This window comes from Leucopleurus acutus (genome assembly GCF_964270905.1).
Source record: "Leucopleurus acutus genome assembly, chromosome: 10".
In the NCBI taxonomy this organism is placed as follows: domain Eukaryota; kingdom Metazoa; phylum Chordata; class Mammalia; order Artiodactyla; family Delphinidae; genus Leucopleurus; species Leucopleurus acutus.
Genome location: NC_139153.1, coordinates 37,102,416 through 37,122,816, shown reverse-complemented (window position 1 = coordinate 37,122,816; position 20,401 = coordinate 37,102,416). Strand labels below are relative to the sequence as shown.

At 49.2% G+C, this 20,401-nt stretch overlaps 1 protein-coding gene across 2 annotated transcripts in view; it reads right to left on the bottom strand.

Annotated features, from left to right (window-relative positions):
* Positions 1-20,401, bottom strand: part of POC1A (POC1 centriolar protein A) — a gene marked incomplete at both ends in the record, with an annotated part of 75,609 nt that overhangs the window by 14,597 nt on the left and 40,611 nt on the right. Inside the window, one exon of one of the 2 annotated variants that reach the window (XM_082847806.1) lies at positions 5,843-5,986. The exons of the other annotated variant lie outside the window; for it this stretch is intronic. Coding sequence (XP_082703932.1) covers positions 5,843-5,986 — 144 coding nt within the window. The remainder of the gene's footprint in view (positions 1-5,842; positions 5,987-20,401) is intronic. 2 annotated transcript variants of the gene reach the window in all.

Sequence of the window (20,401 nt, the reverse complement as noted above, 5' to 3'; positions counted from 1 at the left end):
TGGGGAGAGGAGAAGGTGGGGCCCAGGACAGGCTCCCGAGAGGAAGGGGGGGCACACACACGGCTCCCATCACCCATACTTGTGACCTCAGCCCTAGTTGCGTTTGAGAATTCCCATGAGGGGTTTTGAAAACCAAAAAGTCACCCAAAGAAAAACCTAAATCCCATCGTTTGGAAATCTATTTCCCCCACAACCATTACGGTAACTCAATTCAGAGGATGGCTGTCACAAGATATATATATACATCTTTGAAGAGCTTCAATCCTGGCCCCAATGCCTGGGTCTGGGTTCAAGGACCGCATCTAATGGGCCCCACGACCCACCCCTGATTTTCAACAGTCCCCAGGCACCCAGTCCCTCTCGTCACCTCCTGGGCCCTCCTCCTGGGCCTTCCTGGACGTTGAGAAAGACCTCCTCTTTGTCTCCCTCTCATCCTAATGCCTAGTCAGACCACTACATCTCACTGGCAGCTCAAAAGCATTCATGGGACTCCAGCAGTTACAGACACGCGTGGAATGTCCACTGCTGTGTCACCTGACCACACTGGTGTTTTCCCACACTGACCCTTGGAGAACATCGACCTAGCACACCCAGGTAATCCAGAGCTTCACCATAGTGCTCAGAGGACACGAGCAGGCTTGGCTGTCCCCACTTTACATGCGAGGAAGCTGAGGCTCTGGGGAGCAACATTACCTGCCCAAGGTCACCCAGGTGATGAGTAGTGGAGTTGGCCCTCAAGACCAGGAGGGCAAGTACGCCCAGGTTAATGGGCAGTGGCTCACTGGGCTGAGCAGAGCAGCCCTGACACCCAAGGGAGGTACCTCTGTTCCCCACAGCTGACAGGGACGTGTAAGGCCAAACACACCCTGGCTGCTCAGGACACAGGGTCCAGCTGGGATCAGTGTACTGAGGGGCTCAGTGAGGCCCCAAACAGCAATCTCACAGGGGCAAGGGGGGGTTCCCCCACACAAAGAAGGGCCAGGGCAAGGCGGTGGGCTCTCTGGCTGGTGACCTCAGGGGCCGGGCCTGCTGGACTCTGTGATCACAGAGGGCTGAGCAAGAGCTTCTGGCCTTAACTTTCAGAAAGGTCAAGTTTGGTTTGCAGATGAACTTCTCAATGAAGCCATACCTAACTACACAGTTAGCAAGGGAATGGTTACACAATGGTTAGCAAGGGAAGCTGGGGAAGCTCTGACCTACAGCAGGTCGAGCTCAGGATCACCTGGCATCCTGGAGAAGCCCCAGGCTGAGTGGACCCCAGAGCTGGTCCAGGCACAAGCCGTATCTAGGCACAACACCCTATCTGCACCAGGCATGAGGTGACCTGTGAGCACCAGACAGGAGGATAACACAGGGCTGCAGAGGAAAGCCCTTGGAAAGTTGCGGGCCACAGATAAACATCAGGAGGAAAATTATGATGAGGAAGTGATCCCCACACTCTGAGGACTTCCCATTTAAAACAACACTGTGGGGAGACCCGACAGCCCAGGGCAGCCCGAAGAGTGAACCTGTCCGGGCATGAGATGCACGAAGGGCTGTGTACCTTGCAAGGTCATCCCATCCTATCTCCCTGAATAAATACACTTTTGAAAAACAATGTATGCACTTTACTAAAAAGGTATTCCTAAAAAAATAAAACCACACAACCCCAATTCAGGAGTTAAAGGGCTGGATTCAGATGCCGCACATGTCCCTGGGGCAGTCTGCTTTCCATGGGGGCTAAAGGAAGTGCCTCACTCCCTTGGGAGCCCAGCGGCATCGCAGGGGCTGACTGCTGTGCTGTCCTGCCCGTTTCCTCACCCGCTTCCTCCCTCCTGCCGTGAACCTGAGCCAGGGCAGCTGCAGAACTCACCTCTTGGGGGAAGGGCCCTGACAGCTCCACCCCCGGCCCAGGTCCCAACCTCTCTGTGTCCCTGTCCCTACTCCATGACAGACCCTCAGCGTGGGTCTGGCCCGACTCTGCCCTGCTCAGTGGCCGCACCAGGAGTGCAAACGCCTACGCTGCTTCTTCTGTTAGCCCAGGCCAAAGGACTCGTGGCCCTCTCCACCTGGCCCACGGGACTCCCGTCTGGCACACTCTGCCCAGTTGTCTCCCACGGTCCTGGTTGCCTGCTCCTCCTAGGAGGCCTGGCTCTGACATCAGCAGATTCAGTCCTGGGCCCTCCTAAGGGTGGGATTGGGTCTCGCCCAGGGCCCCACACACAGAAAAGGCTCAGTGAACGCGTGTGCACGGAGGGAACCCTCCACACCTGCTGTGAGGGCGGGGGAATGGCTCTCCTGGGCAGGGAGGCAGGGGGAACTGGGGAGCTGTTTCTGGTGCCGTCGTGAGGATCCCCCTGCACCCATGCCAGCCAGGCCCTGAAGAGTGACAAGGTCAGCAGCAGGAGCAGCACTGAACACGTCAGCAGCACATGGCATCGCTGGGCACCGTTCAAAGAGCTTCACACAGGCTGACACATCCCATCCGCACAAGAGGCCCGTAAAGTGGATGCAATTATCAGCTCTGTGTCCCGGATCTGGAAACTGAGGCACGAAGAGGTTAAGTGACTTGCCCAAGGTCACTGAGCTAGAAGTGGAAAAGCCAGGACTTGCACCCAAACAAGCTCTGAGCCACATTTTCCCCCAGGCCTGCTCAGCCGCCTGACCTCTGGGCCTCTGGTTTGCACAGAGCGGCTACGGACGAGGACTGAGGCCGGGTCCTTAGCCTTCAGACGGGTGCCAAATGGGCCACACACCTTCAGAGAGGGTTCGATCATTGGGCCGCATCCAGCCTGCTGAGCGGGAAGGCAGGCTCTGAGGACAGTGTGCATCCAGAGCGGAGCGCCTTCTGTCACTTGGGACTGGAGGCTCTGTGACTCGCTCAGTAAACATCCTGGCCACTGCCCACTGTAGCCCTGGGCTTCTTCCCTGAAGGATGTTCTTCAGGACGGAGGCCCACAGGACCTAGAAGGCAGTGTCCCTCTCGGAGGCCGCTTAGAAATAGACTTCCTTGTGGGGGAGGGAAGGGGCAGTGATGGGGCGGGACGGAGGAGAACAGCATGATTCAGACAGAGAACTCTGAAGTAGGTGTCAGTGTCGGGGTGGCCGCGACACCTCTGCTCCTCCAGAGCACAGGCGCACGCCAGGAGGGTGAGGAGCGCCGCTGAGGGGAAAGCATCTGAGGCCAACACCCACAGGCCAAGTAGGCGCAGAGCCCCAGCTGAGCTACCCGCATGGGGTGGACAGCGGTGGTCACCCGGCTCTAGGCCTCAGGGGAGCCTCCAGAGAGGGGGCTGCCCGCAGCCAGGCTGGTCCCAACGGGAGGGGCAGCTTTGGCTGGAGCTAAACACCTCAGCTAGGGCCCCAACTCCAGGAGGGGACGTGGGCCTGGAAAACAACTGGCGACCAAGCCCGAGGTAGTACGCTAATTCGTGCAGACGCTTCCCCATGCCATTTTGAAAACAGGTTGCACTCTAAGGTCTCAACTGGGGGCTTCATCTGTGGAACCCAAGTTGCCTCAAAATATGTTGACTCCATCAGGAACACGCCACACTTTGTGGCTTTCAGGAATGCAAAGCGGGTGACTGGTTGATGGGCTTGGCCGCTGGTGGGGGGGCAGTGCTGTCTGGATTTGCAAAGGGGCTGAGCGGTGTGACCCCGGCCACAGGCCAAGGTTTCACTTATTCCCTGTGATGCCAGTTTCTTACAAAGTTACTACCAGACTCCTGACTGCTAACACATAACAAAAACCTTCCATGTACGCCCTTAACACACAGTGACAGGAAATGTTTCTAGTGTTATACTCCTCTGGATCCAATGAGGCTATTTTTAACTACCTTCTCAGACTTAATTTCCAATTTTATCCTATAACGTTCTAATTCATTCCACCTCCCCTGAACTCTCACTTGACGAGGCTGTGAAGAACATGAGGCAGGCTTGGCAGTTTCTGACGGCTCTGAGGTGGGAGAAGTTTTCTACGTCTTTGCTCAACTCCCTCTCTCAGCACACGCCTCCTCCTCCAGGGCTAAGAGGCTCTCGGCAATGTCTGTATGATGTGCGCATAGTCCCACCATCCCCTAGTCACCGATGCCTGACCTTTCCCCTCAAATGTCCTTCCTTCAGTGGGTCCAGTGTGTGCAGTACCAGCTGGGATGCTGTGACACGCCATGGACCATGGGACACAAAGTTGAGGAGGTTTTCGCACTTAGCCTCAGATCCAGAGGTAGGGAAGGGACGCCACGCCACTTCAGCTCCATCTCCGTCAGAGACCCAAGGGTCCTCGGCCTCCCTCTTGCATTCCCCCTCTAGCCGCGAGCCAGCACAGATGGGGGGGTCTGCACCCAGAGCCCAGGAGGGAAGGGGCCTGAGGACCTTTAAGTCCTGCCTCGGCCCAGCTGCCACCACCACCTACATGCCCCATGTCAGCTGTGCTGGGCTCTGCTTGTTGCCTGGATGTGCCCATGGCCCCTCCAGACCTGCAGGCAGGCTGTTCCCTCTGCAGGACCGCTCTTCCACCCCAGCAGAAGATGCCCCATTGGGCACGCCCGCAGTGCTGGCTGCCACCTCTCGTCAGGGCGCTTTGCTCTCACTGGAATTGCTGCAATGCAAGTCTGTGTTATGAGCTGCCAGATGCACTTATGCCTCTGGTGGTGATGGGGCCACATTGAGCTCCCTGATGAGGGTGGTCAGTGCCACAGCTAACATCTACTGAGCAGCTATCTAGGGCCAGGCACAGGTCAAACACTTCCTGCAGATTCATCTCCTTTAATGCTGACCACAAACATGGCAGGCTCATCACAGATAAACACACCAGGGCTTGGAGAGCCGAAGGGATGTCTCCAAGGTCGCTCAGAGGATAAGAAGCAGTACAAGCTCGAACCCAGAGCCTGGGCTCTCGGATGCCTTGACTCACTGCACGCAGTTCCCTGGCACGTCCCTGGAGTGCCCACCCAGCGAAGAGTCAAATGAACGGATAGCGTTTCTTTCAAAGCTCTGTTGTGGCCCAGGCCAGCACTGGGTGGGCACTCTCTGGCAGGATTCAGTGTTGGTGATTTTGGGGTCCAGTGGCTTGGCCAGGGATCGGATGGCTCTGAAAGCCAGGAGCCCAGGGCAGGCACTTCTATTTCATTAATTTGGGCTGGAAAATAGGTACATTATAATTATATTTTTTAAAAACCCAGCAACCGGAGGTCGTGGTGCTGAAAGCTCGGTGCGGGAACAGGCATCAGGAAGAGCAGGTTGCGGGGGACCCGGGTAGGCCGGGCTCGGGAGCCAGTTGCAGCTCCCAGCCCTGCCGGGAGACGCAGGTACCGCGGGGGAGGGCTGGGGGTGCAGTGCAGGCAGCTGTGTCAATCGTTTCCCCTTCAGGAACTCGCCGGTGTCTAGGGACACTGGGTTGTTCAGCTGCACCGGGCCTGCTGGGGTCGCCGCCTGGGAGCCAGGAGGCAAGGAGCTCGCGGCTCCGAGCGGGCCTCGACCTGGCCTGGCGCAGTTAATGACAGCAGGAATGGGGAGGCCCGGGGAGCTGGGCACCCGATCAACGGCCACAGTCGTGAGCGATGTCGCCTCGGCTCTTTAATGTGCCGCCCGCATCCCCTCGGTCCTTACCTAGTTCTTTCTCCCTCTGTGCATCCTGAACCCGTTAAAAGTGACCCCTGAGAATACTGGATGGTATTGAGGAATTATCGTTAACCTTGTTGGGTGTGATGACGGTGATGTGGTTAAGGAGAGAAAAAAAAAAAAGACGAAATACTAAAAGTTTTGACAGATTAAAACAAACAAACCAGCACTCGCTGGCCACCTTCAAATGGTCCAAATGCCAGGCCAAGTGCAGACGATGGGGTGAATTCACGTCACGGCCTACCTGGGTGAGGACGTCCAGCTGGCCTACAATGTGCTCCAGCGTGCTGGTCAGTGTCTGGGGAATGCTGACGGGCTCTTGGGGCTGGCTCTGCATCGACTCCTGACTCCTGCCCCTGTCTGGTGGGACGGGGGAATCCACTTCTGGCTAAAGACAATGAAAGGAAAGAGAACCCCTTAGTCTTGAGTCAGTGCTTGAGGAAACACCGAGAGGAAGAGCCCCTTGAAGGATCAAGTGGAAAACCACCAGCAAACTCGAGAAGACGAGTTCCAAATGTTGGTGAGCAATGGCGGTGTGGCGGGACTCCCACATCCGGGCTTGTGCGCTCCCTTCCAACCCCCCTTTCTGAGCAGAGGCCATGAGTGAGGAGCGGAATCAAAGCACCTGGCAGTCCGGGCTGCAGGGGCCTGGGAGGGATGTGCAGGTGGGCTCTTGGAGGCCCTCAGAGAGGCCGGGGGCTGCCAGCTCTTCACACGGCATGCCCTCCACTAGGCCTGTCAGAGTGCGGGACCCCTGAAGCCCAGCCTGGCTCTGAAGTCACCCTTCCTCCTGGTTAGCTCAAGGTCAATTCCCCACCCCGGGAATGGGGATGGCCCAGAACCAGCGGGAGGTTCCAACCCTGCCCTGGCCAGATCCCCTGGGAAAACAGATTCTACGTGAACGTCCTGGCCTGATGGCTGGCGGGAGCCAGAATCCACAGGACAGGCACCCCGGGCTGCTTCAGACAAGACTCCAGGAACATGAGGGACTTGGTGTTTCTGCCTAAGATCCTCAGTTCCCAAATGCAGAAGCCATCCTCCTCCTCCTCCACCACCACTGAGGGCAAGTGATTTCCTAAGGGGGCTCATTCCAGTCCAATGCGTGTCCCCCAAAAGTCAGACACTGCTCTGCACACAGACAAAGGCTTCTCCTGACCCCAGAAGCATCGTGCACGTGTTCAGCAGGGCAGAATGCTGGGAGCCTCCCAAGGACACGGTGGGCAGATGCTCAGGAACCTACAGTTCCTCTGTGGGCTCGCCCCCTGTGGGAATGACATGCTCAGTGAGGCCAACACTCTTGGCCAGCCCCCAAACCCCAGTAACCCATAAATGCAGCCACACTTGGGGCTCAGTGTTTTCAACCACAGCCTCACTGATGGACATTCCAAATGTTACCACATCATTCCCTGGCTTTGCCAGTCATCCAGGGCTCTCTACCGGCACTGGGAGAAAATTCAACCCCCTGGACGGGGCATCCTGCTCCTGCCTGCCTCCTTCCGCAGCTCCGCTCCCACCTCAGTGCTCCTGTGCCCAGCTCCCAGGGCCCCTCATCTACCCTTTCTTCCCCCTGCTCCGAGTATCCTGTCCTCCACTCACCTTGCAACCCCCCATGCCCAATCAGAAGCTCCTCTGTGCTCCGCACCTGGGCCTGCCCCATCCCTGCCCTGTTCCTCCAGCCACTGCGTCTCCAGGGCCAGGACACATGAGTGGGATGAATCAATGCCACACCACCCACAGGGCCTGCCACCTGCCCATGTGCCTGTGTCCCCTATTCCTGTCTTCTGCCTGCACTCATCGCTCCTCTCCCCTCTAAACCCAGGGCATCACTAGGCTCAAAGCTTGTCAACTCCCCATACACCACAGAGCCAGGGTACTCCACCCAGCACTCCTCCACCCCTCAATGCCACAGCCACTGAAGAATACTGGCTACGACTGGGGCTCACCTAGGATGCCTCACACCTGCCACTGGCAGCCGGCTTGCATCTCCTCTGAGTTGGCCCATCTTTTGGATAAATCCAGTGGCCTAGCCCCAGGAAGATGCTCTGCCCTGGACATGTTCACCTGGGCAGGCCTCAGAGTCCTTGAGAAGAATCAGCCCGGAAGAGGATTCCCAACCATCATAGAAGGGCAGTTTAGCACGTGGACCCTACCTGCACATTTTCCTTTATTAGGAAAGTGTTCTAATCTCATAGATAACAAACTCTCAAGTGCATGTTGATTTGAACTTGGAAAAATGCAGGCCCTGGTGGTTAAAGAGAAATTGAATGTGAGACACAAGCCTGAGGAGGATTTATGAAAGCAGGAGCAGGGCCATGTCCACATGCCCACCGTCGGCCTGTCTGCTTGAGGCACTGTGGCCATTTTGTAAGACCTCGGCCCACCGGGGCTAGGCTCTTCCAGTCCTCCAGGAATCGATACACTTCAGCTCTCAAAGCCCATCCCAAAAGGAAATGTTCCAGAAGCCCTGACTGGCCTTCACCTCACCGCAGCGGCCCCCAGACCCAGGCAGTGCTGTCGGGAGACAAAGCAGAGTGCAGCGGGGAAGAGCAGTGACTCAGACAGGCCGTGGTCGGTATCTGAGCTCTACCACTGACCAGCTAGGCGGCCCTGGGCAAGAGGTTTAATCCCTCTGGGCCTCCACTTCCTCATCTTCTATAAAATGGGGGTGATGACTGGGCCTGCCCTTCCAAGGGCTGGGCTGTGAGAGGCACTTATCTGCAAATCACCCACAGGCCTTTCTTGAGAAGCCAGTGCCTACTGCTTCCAAAGGACCCCCTTCCAGACATGCACGCTCTTCCTCTGGACACTGAGTCCCCCTGGCTCCCTCAGGAAAGGGCACCAGAGGGAGGGTGGGAACCTGGCAGCCCTCTGTCCTGACAGCCAGACAGGCACTGCCTGCTGCCTGGGAAGGAGGGGATGGAAATTCTGAGTGATTCTGCAGAGTGGCCCAGAAATGGACAGTGCCGAGCCAAGTCTCTGGAAGCAGGGGTGGGGGGGTGAGCGCCGCTGATTTTACCAACAGGAACCCTCCTTCTGAGCCCAAGCCCAGCCAGTTCCAAGAGTACTGAGGACCGCAGCCACATGCCCAAGCCAGGGAGGTGGCCTCTGGAAGAGAGGGCTGCAGGAACCTGAGGCTCAGACAGCAAGTGACTGGCAGAAGGTACCCAGCCTCCAGCCTTGCTCACAAGTCCAGGGTTCTGCCTGCCCTGGGCTATTCCTCCAGCCACAGCATTCGCTCCTGCTCTTACCTTCACCAGGACACAGCCCTTCTCTGCAACCTTGTCCGCTCTTACCAGAAGACATTACAGCACTTGACACACCGCACGTAAAGATGGCTATCGCTGTGATTTACTTGCCACCCATGTGCCAGCATTTTATACGTCACTTCATTTACTCCCTACAATGACTCCTCACAGCAGGCATTACTAACCTTAATTTTCAGATGGGGAAGCAGGCTCAGGGAGGTTAAATCACTTGGTCTAATACAGGAAATGACGGCTGGGATCTGAACCCAAAGTACAGGCATTTCCTGACAGGAAGCAGCCTCTGACAGGTGACATGGCCTGCGGATTTGCTTCCACACCCCCAGCTCCTCTCTTCCATCCTTGTGGAGGCTCCTGGCTCCTGGCTCTAACACTTTTTGCGTCATTCCCCCACCCCACCTGCCCTGGAATGCCTGCCTGGCACAGAGCTGAACAAAGAGCAGGCCCTCCACACACACTCGATGCCTCAAAGAGCCAAGCCCATCATGGTGACACTCCTGTGAAATGACACCTCCCCAAGGCAAAGGGCCAGCAGTCCCACCCCACACACCATCGCAGGCACTCACCTGCACTCCAGCACTCTGCAGATGTGGCATTTCCCCGAGAGCTCAGCAGATAAGCGATAAAGCAAGAGATAAGAAGATGATGCACAAGAGCAGGAAGAGACGCACTGCGAGGGCTGTGACGGGATAACAGGAGCAGTATTTAAGGGGAGAAATCCTATCAGTGCTTTGTCTGTTCCACATCCAAGAGTACTAGGGGCCCTGCCTGGTGGTCCTCATTAGTTCTCTCACAAGTAAGATTACAACATTAACCCAAACACACATACCTAGAAAGTCACACCAAGTGGACAACTTTCACTTGTACCAAATATAAACATCTTAACATCAAAAGAAAAAAAAATGATCAAACTCAGAATAGATGAATCTATTTAACTTCGTGGCAATCTCATTTGGGGTCTGTAGGTGTCCCACCCTGGTGTGGGATCCCAGGCTCTCACAGTAGTTTAATCTACTTGCCTCAGTTTCTGTTGCTGCCAGCTTGTCATACGCCACCATGAGCTCAGCACTGCGCACAGTAGGAATTGCGTAAATATCTGTGGTTGCTTTCAGCCACTCAAACACATGGGTAACCAACACATACATTTTCATTAAAAAACATAACAGCAGGACTTCCCTGGTGGCCACAGTGGTTAAGAATCCGCCTGCCAACGCAGGGGACACGGGTTCAAGCCCTGGTCTGGGAAGATCCCACATGCCACGGAGCAACTAAGCCCGCAAGCCACAACTACTGAAGCCCGCGTGCCACAACTACTGAAGCCCGCGCGCCTAGAGCCCGTGCTCTGCAACAAGAGAAGCCACCGTGATGTGAAGCCCACACACTGCAACGAAGAGTAGCCCCTGCTAGCCGCAACTAGAGAAAGCCCGTGTGCAGCAACAAAGACCCAATGCAGCAATAATAAAATATAAAATGAATAAATAAATCTTTAAAAAAAGTTAAAAAAACAACAACAAAAAAAAAACAAAAGTGCAGAGCTTGCAGGTCTTCCTTGTGACAAGAAATCAATCCATCTGGGATAACTTCTTGACTGGTCTCTGGATTGCCTATGGTCTCACCTTTTCATCATCAAGACGCAGGTGTGGATAAGAAGCTTCTGCCTAAGGTAGAGAAAGTTGGGGGAAGTATTAATCCTATCCTAACAAGAAAAAGAGCAACAATCTAAAAGGATCTTAACTTTTCTTAAATCAGAGAGCTGAGATCACAGAGCCTGAAATCTAAGGAAAGGCAGACTCTTCCAAGGAAAACAGAAAGTGAGCATTGGCTCACCTCTGGCAAAGCCTGGGAAGAAGGGACACTGACTGCCACATAAGTGGGTGAGAAGAACTGAGTTATGCATGTTAACAAGTTGCAGAGGCTGGGAGTGGCCAGGGTGAGAATGAAGAACGCCTGGGAGCCACAGGTACAAGGGGAGTTTGTACCTGCTCACAGGGTCTTCTCCAAGACCTCCGCTGGGCATTCATGAGAAAGACCGGGTGGGGGGAAAAAAATATCCTTGAGGGTGCAGGCCTGGAGGAGGGGAGTAGACACAGAAAAGGCACGAAGCCCTGCCAAGACCCTTCTTGCCTACGGAACAAAATCCTTAAGCTACTGGGGGAAGAGCAAAAAGAGATGAAAGCCCCTCTTCCCTTGTGGGAGAGGCAGGAAACCATCCTGAGTGTAGATCATCGAGGTATTCAAAGGCTGAGGGAGAGGCAGGACTACTGAGAATGCCCTACTTCTTTTTTTTTTTTTTTACATCTTTATTGGAGTATAATTGCTTTACAATGGTGTGTTAGTTTCTGCTTCATAACAAAGTGAATCAGTTATATATATACGTATGTTCCCATATCTCTTCCCTCTTGCGTCTCCCTCCCTCCCACCCTCCCTATCCCACCCCTCCAGGCGGTCACAAAGCACCGAGCTGATCTCCCTGTGCTATGTGGCTGCTTCCCACTGGCTATCTATTTTACATTTGGTAGTGCATATATGTCAATGCTACTCGCTCACTTGGTCCCAGCTTACCGTTCCCACTCCCCATATCCTCAAGTCCATTCTCTAGTAGGACTGTGTCTTTATTCCTGTCTTACCCCTAGGTTCTTCATGACATTTTTTCCCTTAAATTCCATATATATGTGTTAGCATATGGTATTTGTCTTTCTCTTTCTGACTTACTGCACTCTGTATGACAGACTCTAGGCCTATCCACCTCATTACAAATAGCTCAATTTCGTTTCTTTTTAAGGCTGAGTAATATTCCATTATATATATGTGCCATATCTTCTTTAGCCATTCATCTGATGATGGACACTTAGGTTGTTTCCATCTCCGGGCTATTGTAAATAGAGCTGCAAAGAACATTTTGGTACATGACTCTTTTTGAATTATGGTTTTCTCAGGGTATATGCCCAGGAGTGGGATTGCTGGGTCATATGGTAGTTCTATTTGTAGTTTTTTAAGGAACCTCCATACTGTTCTCCATAGTGGCTGTACCAATTCACATTCCCACCAGCAGTGCAAGAGGGTTCCCTTTTCTCCACACCCTCTCCAGCATTTATTGTGTGTAGGTTTTTTGATGATGGCCATTCTGACTGGTGTGAGGTGATACCTCATTGTAGTTTTGATTTGCATTTCTCTAATGATTAATGATGTTGAGCATCCTTTCATGTGTTCATTGGCAATCTGTTTATCTCCTTTGGAGAAATGTCTATTTAGGTCTTCTGCCCATTTTTGGATTGGGTTGTTTGTTTTTTTGTTATTGAGCTGCATGAGCTGCTTATAAATTTTGGAGATTAATTCTTTGTCAGTTGCTTCATTTGCAAATATTTTCTCCCATTCTGAGGGTTGTCTTTTGGTCTTGTTTATGGTTTCCTTTGCTGTGCAAAAGCTTTGAAGTTTCATTAGGTCCCATTTGTTTATTTTTGTTTTTATTTCCATTTCTCTAGGAGGTGGGTCAAAAAGGATCTTGCTGTGATTTATGTCATAGAGTGCTCTGCCTATGTTTTCCTCTAAGAGTTTGATAGTTTCCGGCCTTACATTTAGGTCTTTAATCCATTTTGAGCTTATTTTTGTGTATGGTGTTAGAGAGTGATCTAATCTCACACTTTTACATGTACCTGTTCAGTTTTCCCAGCACCACTTATTGAAGAGGCTGTCCTTTCTCCACTGTACATTCCTGCCTCCTTTATCAAAGATAAGGTAACCATATGTGCGTGGGTTTATCTCTGGGCTTTCTATCCTGTTCCATTGATCTATCTTTCTGTTTTTGTGCCAGTACCTTACTGTCTTGATTACTGTAGCTTTGTAGTATAGTCTGAAGTCAGGAAGCCTGATTCCTCCAGCTCTGTTTTTCGTTCTCAAGATTGCTTTGGCTATTCGGAGTCTTTTGTGTTTCCATACAAATTGTGAAATTTTTTGTTCTAGTTCTGTGAAAAATGCCAGTGGTAGTTTGATAGGGATTGCATTGAATCTGTAGATTGCTTTGGGTAGTAGAGTCATTTTCACAATGTTGATTCTTCCAATCCAAGAACATGGTATATCTCTCCATCTATTTGTATCATCTTTAATTTCTTTCTTCAGTGTCTTATAATTTTCTGCATACAGGTCTTTTGTCTCCTTAGGTAGGTTTATTCCTAGATATTTTATTCTTTTTGTTGCAATGGTAAATAGGAGTGTTTTCTTGATTTCACTTTCAGATTTTTCGTCATTAGTGTATAGGAATGCCAGAGATTTCTGTGCATTAATTTTATATCCTGCTACTTGACCAAATTCATTGATTAGCTCTAGTAGTTTTCTGGTAGCATCTTTAGGATTCTCTATGTATAGTATCATGTCATCTGCAAACAGTGACAGCTTTACTTCTTCTTTTCCGATTTGGATTCCTTTTATTTCCTTTTCTTCTCTGATTGCTGTGGCTAAAACTTCCAAAATTATGTTGAATAAGAGTGGTGAGAGTGGGCAACCTTGTCTTCTTCCTGATCTTAGTGGAAATGCTTTCAGTTTTTCACCATTGAGGACGATGTTGGCTGTGGGTTTGTCATATATGGCCTTTATTATGTTGAGGAAAGTTCCCTCTATGCCTACTTTCTGCAGGGTTTTTATCATCAATGGGTGTTGAATTTTGTCAAAAGCTTTCTCTGCATCTATTGAGATGATCATATCGTTTTTCTCCTTCAATTTGTTAATATGGTGTATCACATTGATTGATTTGCGTATATTGAAGAATCCTTGCATTCCTGGAATAAACCCCACTTGATCATGGTGTATGATCCTTTTAATGTGTTGTTGGATTCTGTTTGCTAGTATTTTGTTGAGGATTTTTGCATCTATGTTCATCAGTGATATTGGCCTGTAGTTTTCTTTCTTTGTTACATCCTTGTCTGGTTTTGGTATCAAGGTGATGGTGGCTTCGTAGAATGAGTTTGGGAGAGGTCCTCCCTCTGCTCTATTTTGGAAGAGTTTGAGAAGGATAGGTGTTAGCTCTTCTCTAAATGTTTGATAGAATTCGCCTGTGAAGCCATCTGGTCCTGGGCTTTTGTTTGTTGGAAGATTTTTAATCACAGTTTCAATTTCAGTGCTTGTGATTGGTCTGTTCATATTTTCTGTTTCTTCCTGATTCAGTCTTGGCAGGTTGTGCATTTCTAAGAATTTGTCCATTTCTTCCAGGGTGTCCATTTTATTGGCATAGAGTTGCTTGTAGTAATCTCTCATGATCTTTTGTATTTCTGCAGTGTCAGTTGTTACTTCTCCTTTTTCATTTCTGATTCTATTGATTTGAGTCTTCTCCCTTTTTTCTTGATGAGTCTGGCTAATGGTTTATCAATTTTGTTTATCTTCTCAAAGAACCAGCTTTTAGTTTTATTAATCTTTACTATCGTTTCCTTCATTTCTTTTTCATTTATTTCTGATCTGATTTTTATGATTTCTTTCCTCTGCTAACTTTGGGGTTTTTTTGTTCTTCTTTCTCTAATTGCTTTAGGTGCAAGGTTAGGTTGTTTATTCGAGATGTTTCCTGTTTCTTAAGGTAGGATTGTATTGCTATAAACTTCCCTCTTAGAACTGCTTTTGCTGCATCCCATAGGTTTTGGGTCGTCGTGTCTCCACTGTCATTTGTTTCTAGGTGAGAATGCCCTACTTCTGAGACCCAGGGACACAGGGCCTAAGACTGAAACTGGCCCAGGACAGCAGAGAATTCCTCCAACAAAGCTAGCAGCAGCAGGTAACAAGCAATGGCAGTCTACTGCTGGGGGAGGGACAAGACCATGGACACAGACATCCTCTGAGGGGCAGGACCCCAGGGTAGGCTGAAAGCTGGGGGTGGAGCAGGAACACTGAGAAAAATCCTCCAACACCCAGACCTCACCCTAAGTACAAGGTATCAACTCCTGATAAGACTATTTACCCCAGTCTCTGCTATTCTGAACATGATGTCTGGCATTCAATAAAAACTTATGAGACACTCAAAAAGGCAAGGAAAAAAAAAACCCCACTGTCAAGAGACAAAGCAACCAGCAGAATTAGATTCAGATGACTTAGATGTGGGCACTATCAGATGGAGAAAAAATAATTATGATTAATATGTTAAAGATTTTACTGGAAAATGTGGACAACATGCATGAACAGCTGGGGAATTTCAGCAGAGAGGTAGAAATTATAAGAAAGAGTCAGTGGAAATGCTAGAAATAAGAAACCCAATACCAGATATGAAGAATGACTTTGTTGGGCTACTACTGGGTTGGCCAAAATGTTCATTTGGGAAGAGGTTTTGGAAAAACCCGAACGATCTTCTTGGCCAGTCCAACAGTAGGCTCAGCTCAACTGAGGAAAAGAAACCAATGACCTTGAAGACAGACCAATTCCTTAAACTGAAACATAATAGGGGAAAAAAAAAACAGAACAGACTACCTGTAAACTGTGGGATAATATCAAATCATCTAATACATGTGTGACTGAAATCCCAGAAGGAGAAGAAAGAGAAAAGAGACACTTCTTATAGTACAACTTTACTGGTAATGAATTCTCTCAGCTTTGGTTTGTCTGGAAACAAAAAAAGGGGGGGGGTCTTTATCTCTCCATTTTTAAAAGATTTTTTTTCTGCGTATAGAATTCTGGGTTGACAGTTTTTTCTGTGGATAGTTTAAAAATGTTACTTCCATGTCTTCCAGTCTGTGCAGTTTTATGAGAATAGTTCTGTAATTCTTACCTTTGATCCTCTGTATATAATGTCTCCTTTCTTTATCTACCTTTAAGAATTTCTCTTAATCTTTGGTTTCAGAAGCTTGAATATAATTTGTGTAGGGTTCTGTTTTGTTTTTGTTTTTTCTTCAGCCTGCTTGTCATTTCTCTGAGCTTCTTGGATCTGTGGTTTGATGCCTTTCATCATTTTCCAAAAATTCTTGGCCATTATCTTTTCAATAGCACCAAAAAACATGAAATGTGTTATCAGTTTCCTATGGCTGTTCTAAAAAAAAATTGTCACATTTGGTGGCTTAAAATAACAGAAATTTATTCTCTCAGAGTTCTGGAGGCTGGAAGTCTGAAATTAAGATATCAAAAGGGCCTCACTCCCTCTGGAGGCACTAAGAATCCTTTCTTGCCTCTTCCAGCTTCTGGTGGCTCCAGAATTCCTTGGCTTATGGCTGCATAACTCCACCCTCTGCTTCCATCTTCACATGGCCTTCTCTTCCCAGTGTGTCTCTTATAACGACGCCTGTCACTGGATTTAGGGCCAACCTAATAATACAAGATGATCTAATCTCAAGATCCTTAACTTAAGCACATTGGCAAAGATGCTTTCACCAAGTAAGGTCACATTCACAGGTTCTGGGGGTTAGGATGTAGACATATTTCTTGGCAGGGGGGGCACTATTCAACCCACTACAAAATGCTTAGATATAAATCAAACAACATATGTACAAAATCTGTATGCTGTAAACTAAAATACACTGATGAGAAAAGACTAATATCAATGAAGAGATATACCATGCTCATGTACTGAAGGCTCAAAGTTGTTAAGATGCCAGTTCTCCCCAAAATCATCTATAGCAATCAAAAAGCTTATTCCAAAATTTATATGGAAAGGCAAAGGAACTAGAAAAGCCAAAACATTTTTGAAAAAAAGAACAAAACTAGAGGACTCACATTACCCGATTTTATGACTTAGTCTAAAGCTAAAGCAATCAAGACAGTGTGGCATTGGTGAAAGGACAGACACATAGATCAGTGAACAAATAGAGTCCAGAAATATACACACAGATATATGGCCAATTAATTTTTTTAAATGGTACACCACTTACCAGAGAGAAAATAAGATAGTATTTTCAACAATTGCTGGAAAAATTGGAATCCTTATGCAAAAAATGAGTTTCAGTACGTATCTCATACCGTATACAAAAAGTAACTCAAAAATGATTCATAGACCTAAATGTAAAACCTAAAACTGTAATACTGGTATGAATTTTTCTTCTAAAACATAGGAGAACATCTTTGTGACCTTGGGATAGGTAGATTTCTTAGATATGACAGCCAAAGTATGATCCGTAAAAGAAAAAGCCAATACAATGAACTTCATCAAAATTCAAAACTTCTGCTCTTTGAAAGACACTGTTAAGAAAATGAAAACACAAACCACAGACTGGGAGAAAATATTTGCCAGTCACATATCTGGTAAAGAACTTGTATCTAGAACACCTAAGAACTTTCATAATTCAATAAGACAACTAATTTAAAGAACGGGCAAAAGATTTGAAGATACTTCACCAAAGAACATATAAAGATGACAAACAAACGTAAAAAAATATTCTACATCCTCAGTCAACAGGAAAATGCAAGTTAAAATCACCACGAGATATCACTTATACACCTATTACAATGCTTTAGAGTTAAAAAGACTGACCATCCCAAGTGCTGGGGAGGAGGTGGAGAAACCTGAACTCTCATACACTGCTGGCGAGAATGCAAGATGGAACAACCACTTTGGAAGACAGTTTGACAGTAACATAAAAGGTTAAGCACATACCCATTACACATCTCAGCCATTCCACTCCTATTTACCCAAAAAGAATGGAAGCGTATGTCCACAGAAAGATACGTATGTAAAAGTTAACAGCAGCTTTATTTGTAATAGCCCCAAAATTGAAAATAACCCAAGTGTTCACAGACAAACAAATTGTATATCCATTTGATGGAGTAGTACTCAGCAATAAAAAGAAATGAACTATTGATAAATGTAACAACATGGGTGAATCTCAAAATAATTAAGCTGAAAGAAACCAGACTGAAAAGAACATATAACTATACGATTTCAATTATATCAAATTCTGAAAAATGCAGAAAAAAGACTCGTAGTTGCCTGGGGCTGGAGGTGGAGGGACTGGATTGACTACAAAGAAGCACAAGGAAATTTGGAGGGACGATGGAAATATTCTATAACATGATCATGGTGGTGATTACATGATTGTCGAAACTCAGAGAATGGTTCACTTTTTTAAATGGTGAATGTTACTATTTGTGTACTAATAAATCTGACTTAAAAAAGAAAAAGATGCAGTTACAATAAAATGCCCCTAGGATTTTGACACTGGCCCAACAGGCCCATCAAATGACACTGCACTTGACACTACCCATCATTGCCACTCTGCACTCAAGGTGAAAATCACTGCCTCGCCGCAGGACATTACCAGTGGGCAAAACCCAAGGCTAAAGACCGCGGGTCAGGCCCGTGAGGTCCACCATTGGTCTGGGGATGATGGTTCCCAAATGCAGAAGGTCAGAGTCACATTTCAGTGACTCCCCAGTTGTTAGCAGATGTCTCAAGCAAGGTTTTCCAAGCAGCAGCTGCCCAGTCTATGGAACTTCAGGTCTCAGCGGCTTAGGGGTCCATACACAGTTTGACAGTCATGAGCAAGTGAGGTCTACATACACCTGGCCAGAAGCCAGGAGTGGCTGGAGTTCTACCATAAAGATGTCATGAGCTGACTTGACAGAATGCCCCCCTCTAGTTGGGCAGGGTGGTCAATTATTAACACCTGCTTAAGATGGAAATTTCTCCTTCTCTTTTAGTCTCTAACACCGGACCTTGCCCCCTGCCCAGCCTGCTCCAGAAACTAAAACTCTGTAACAGACAAAAGTATCTAGGAACTAACTGGTCCAAGGCTTGGCTCTGGCCAGAGAGGGGAGCCAGAGGTGACCCAGGCCCAAGATCTGGACTGTCTCACCAGTTACCCTCCTAGTATAGACCCTGAGTACAAAACGAAGAAATGGACAGACACACACACCATGGTTGAATCTTTTCAACTTAATCTTTCATCGAACTGCTCATCACATAGTCTGCTAAGCAAGGGTACAGATTCACAGACACAGATGTTCCTTGGTTTTCACCTCAGGCCTTTGGCTTTGACAATTTGCCTCATAGAAAGTTAACAGGCAACCAGTTCGCCTGCCTCCCTGTCTGCTAAACCTGGCCCTGGCGAGGAGAGCAGGGGACAGAGCAGAGCTCACTTGGGCTCTGCTCAGTGCCAGCTTCTCAAGTGGAAATAGACACAGCTGTTTTCTCAAATCAAAGCTCAAAAGAAACCTGGTACTGTATTCCCCGCACATATTTGTGGACTAGATCTACTACAGCCTTGTCTGCCCTATAATTTAGGGTTCCGGCCTGGAGTCCAACAAGAGAGGAAACTTCTGGTTCTAAACATAGCCTTGAACCCAAGAGGAAATTCTAGTTTCTTAAAATCATCTAATTGTTTGGCAATCTTGCCAATGTTCTTCCAAGCCAGCCCAAGTATGTGTGTGGGGTTTGGTTACCGCTGCTGGCTTTTGTCTAGAGTATGAATGTGCAGGGTGCCTCCATGTGTTCCCCACACCAGGCTCCCAAGGACAGTGAGCCAAGAGGCTCAGGGGGATGGGGCTGGACAGCTTCCTTTGAACTCAGACTCTCCAAGATGACAGATCCCAATTCAGTGTAAGAGCCACCCTGTGACCCCAGGCTCCCACCAATGGGAAGCAGACAGGGTGTCCTCTGAACTAAGAACTGTGAAGCGGTCAAAGGATGGGTCTAACCTGGAGGATGAGGGATCCACGTGCCTGACCCAGGTCTCCTCACACAGAACCAGTGCCATCCAGGCACCAAGACCACAGGCAGCTTGGCCCACTTTCTCACCTCACAGTCCTCTCCCGAGGGTCTCTCTGAGGCAGGGGCCACAGCTGCCTCTGTCATCCTATTACACCTGTGTGGGTCACAGGCCTCCCTGGCACGTGGGAGATGTTAAATGCACAAACCACGGAACCCCCGTCTCCTCACTCAGGCCCAAAGCAAGACCAAGGCTCCCACCCCCAGGGCTATGTCAGCCACTCCTGGGCTCAACCCCAGCCATCTCCTGCTGACTCCCCAGACGTGCTCTCCAATACTTGGTTTCCAAGTATTTCTCCCCACGCAAGAGGGCTGACTTAGACAGCTAAATGTGTTTCAAAGGCGTGAAAGGACGGCCTTGGTAAGAAGCAGGAAACAGGAAGTCATTCCAATGTCCAGATATGCCCCCAGGAGAAAAAAGTAGGGCAGGGGAGGACTGTCCTACTGAAACGACACATGAGGGAAGCTGTGGGGAGAAGCGGGGGAGGACGAAACGGGGAGAGGAAGGCTAAGCAGTTGCAAACTGGTGGCAGCCATGAGAAAGCAAGCAGACCATCATGCAGCGAGAACTTTCCTGTGCCTGGGGGAGGTCCTGGCTCTCCTGGTGCTGAGCGTGGAGGAAAACCAACCCAGGCTTTAGGGGTGGAAGCCCTCCAGGTCATCACACCTGGTACAGCCAGAAACACGCTGATAGGTAGCAAGGCAGAGCCCAGGGCTCAGGGACACGGATGAGAAGGAACAGGGCAGGGCAGAGTGGCGGGGTCCTCCACACAGCCCAGGGAAGCCTCAGGAGGAGGCGATGCTGCAGAGCATCTGCTGCCAGTCTGCCCAGAGTTCCTGGAGAGGGTGCACCTCCAGAGCATTTTGAGAAACGACA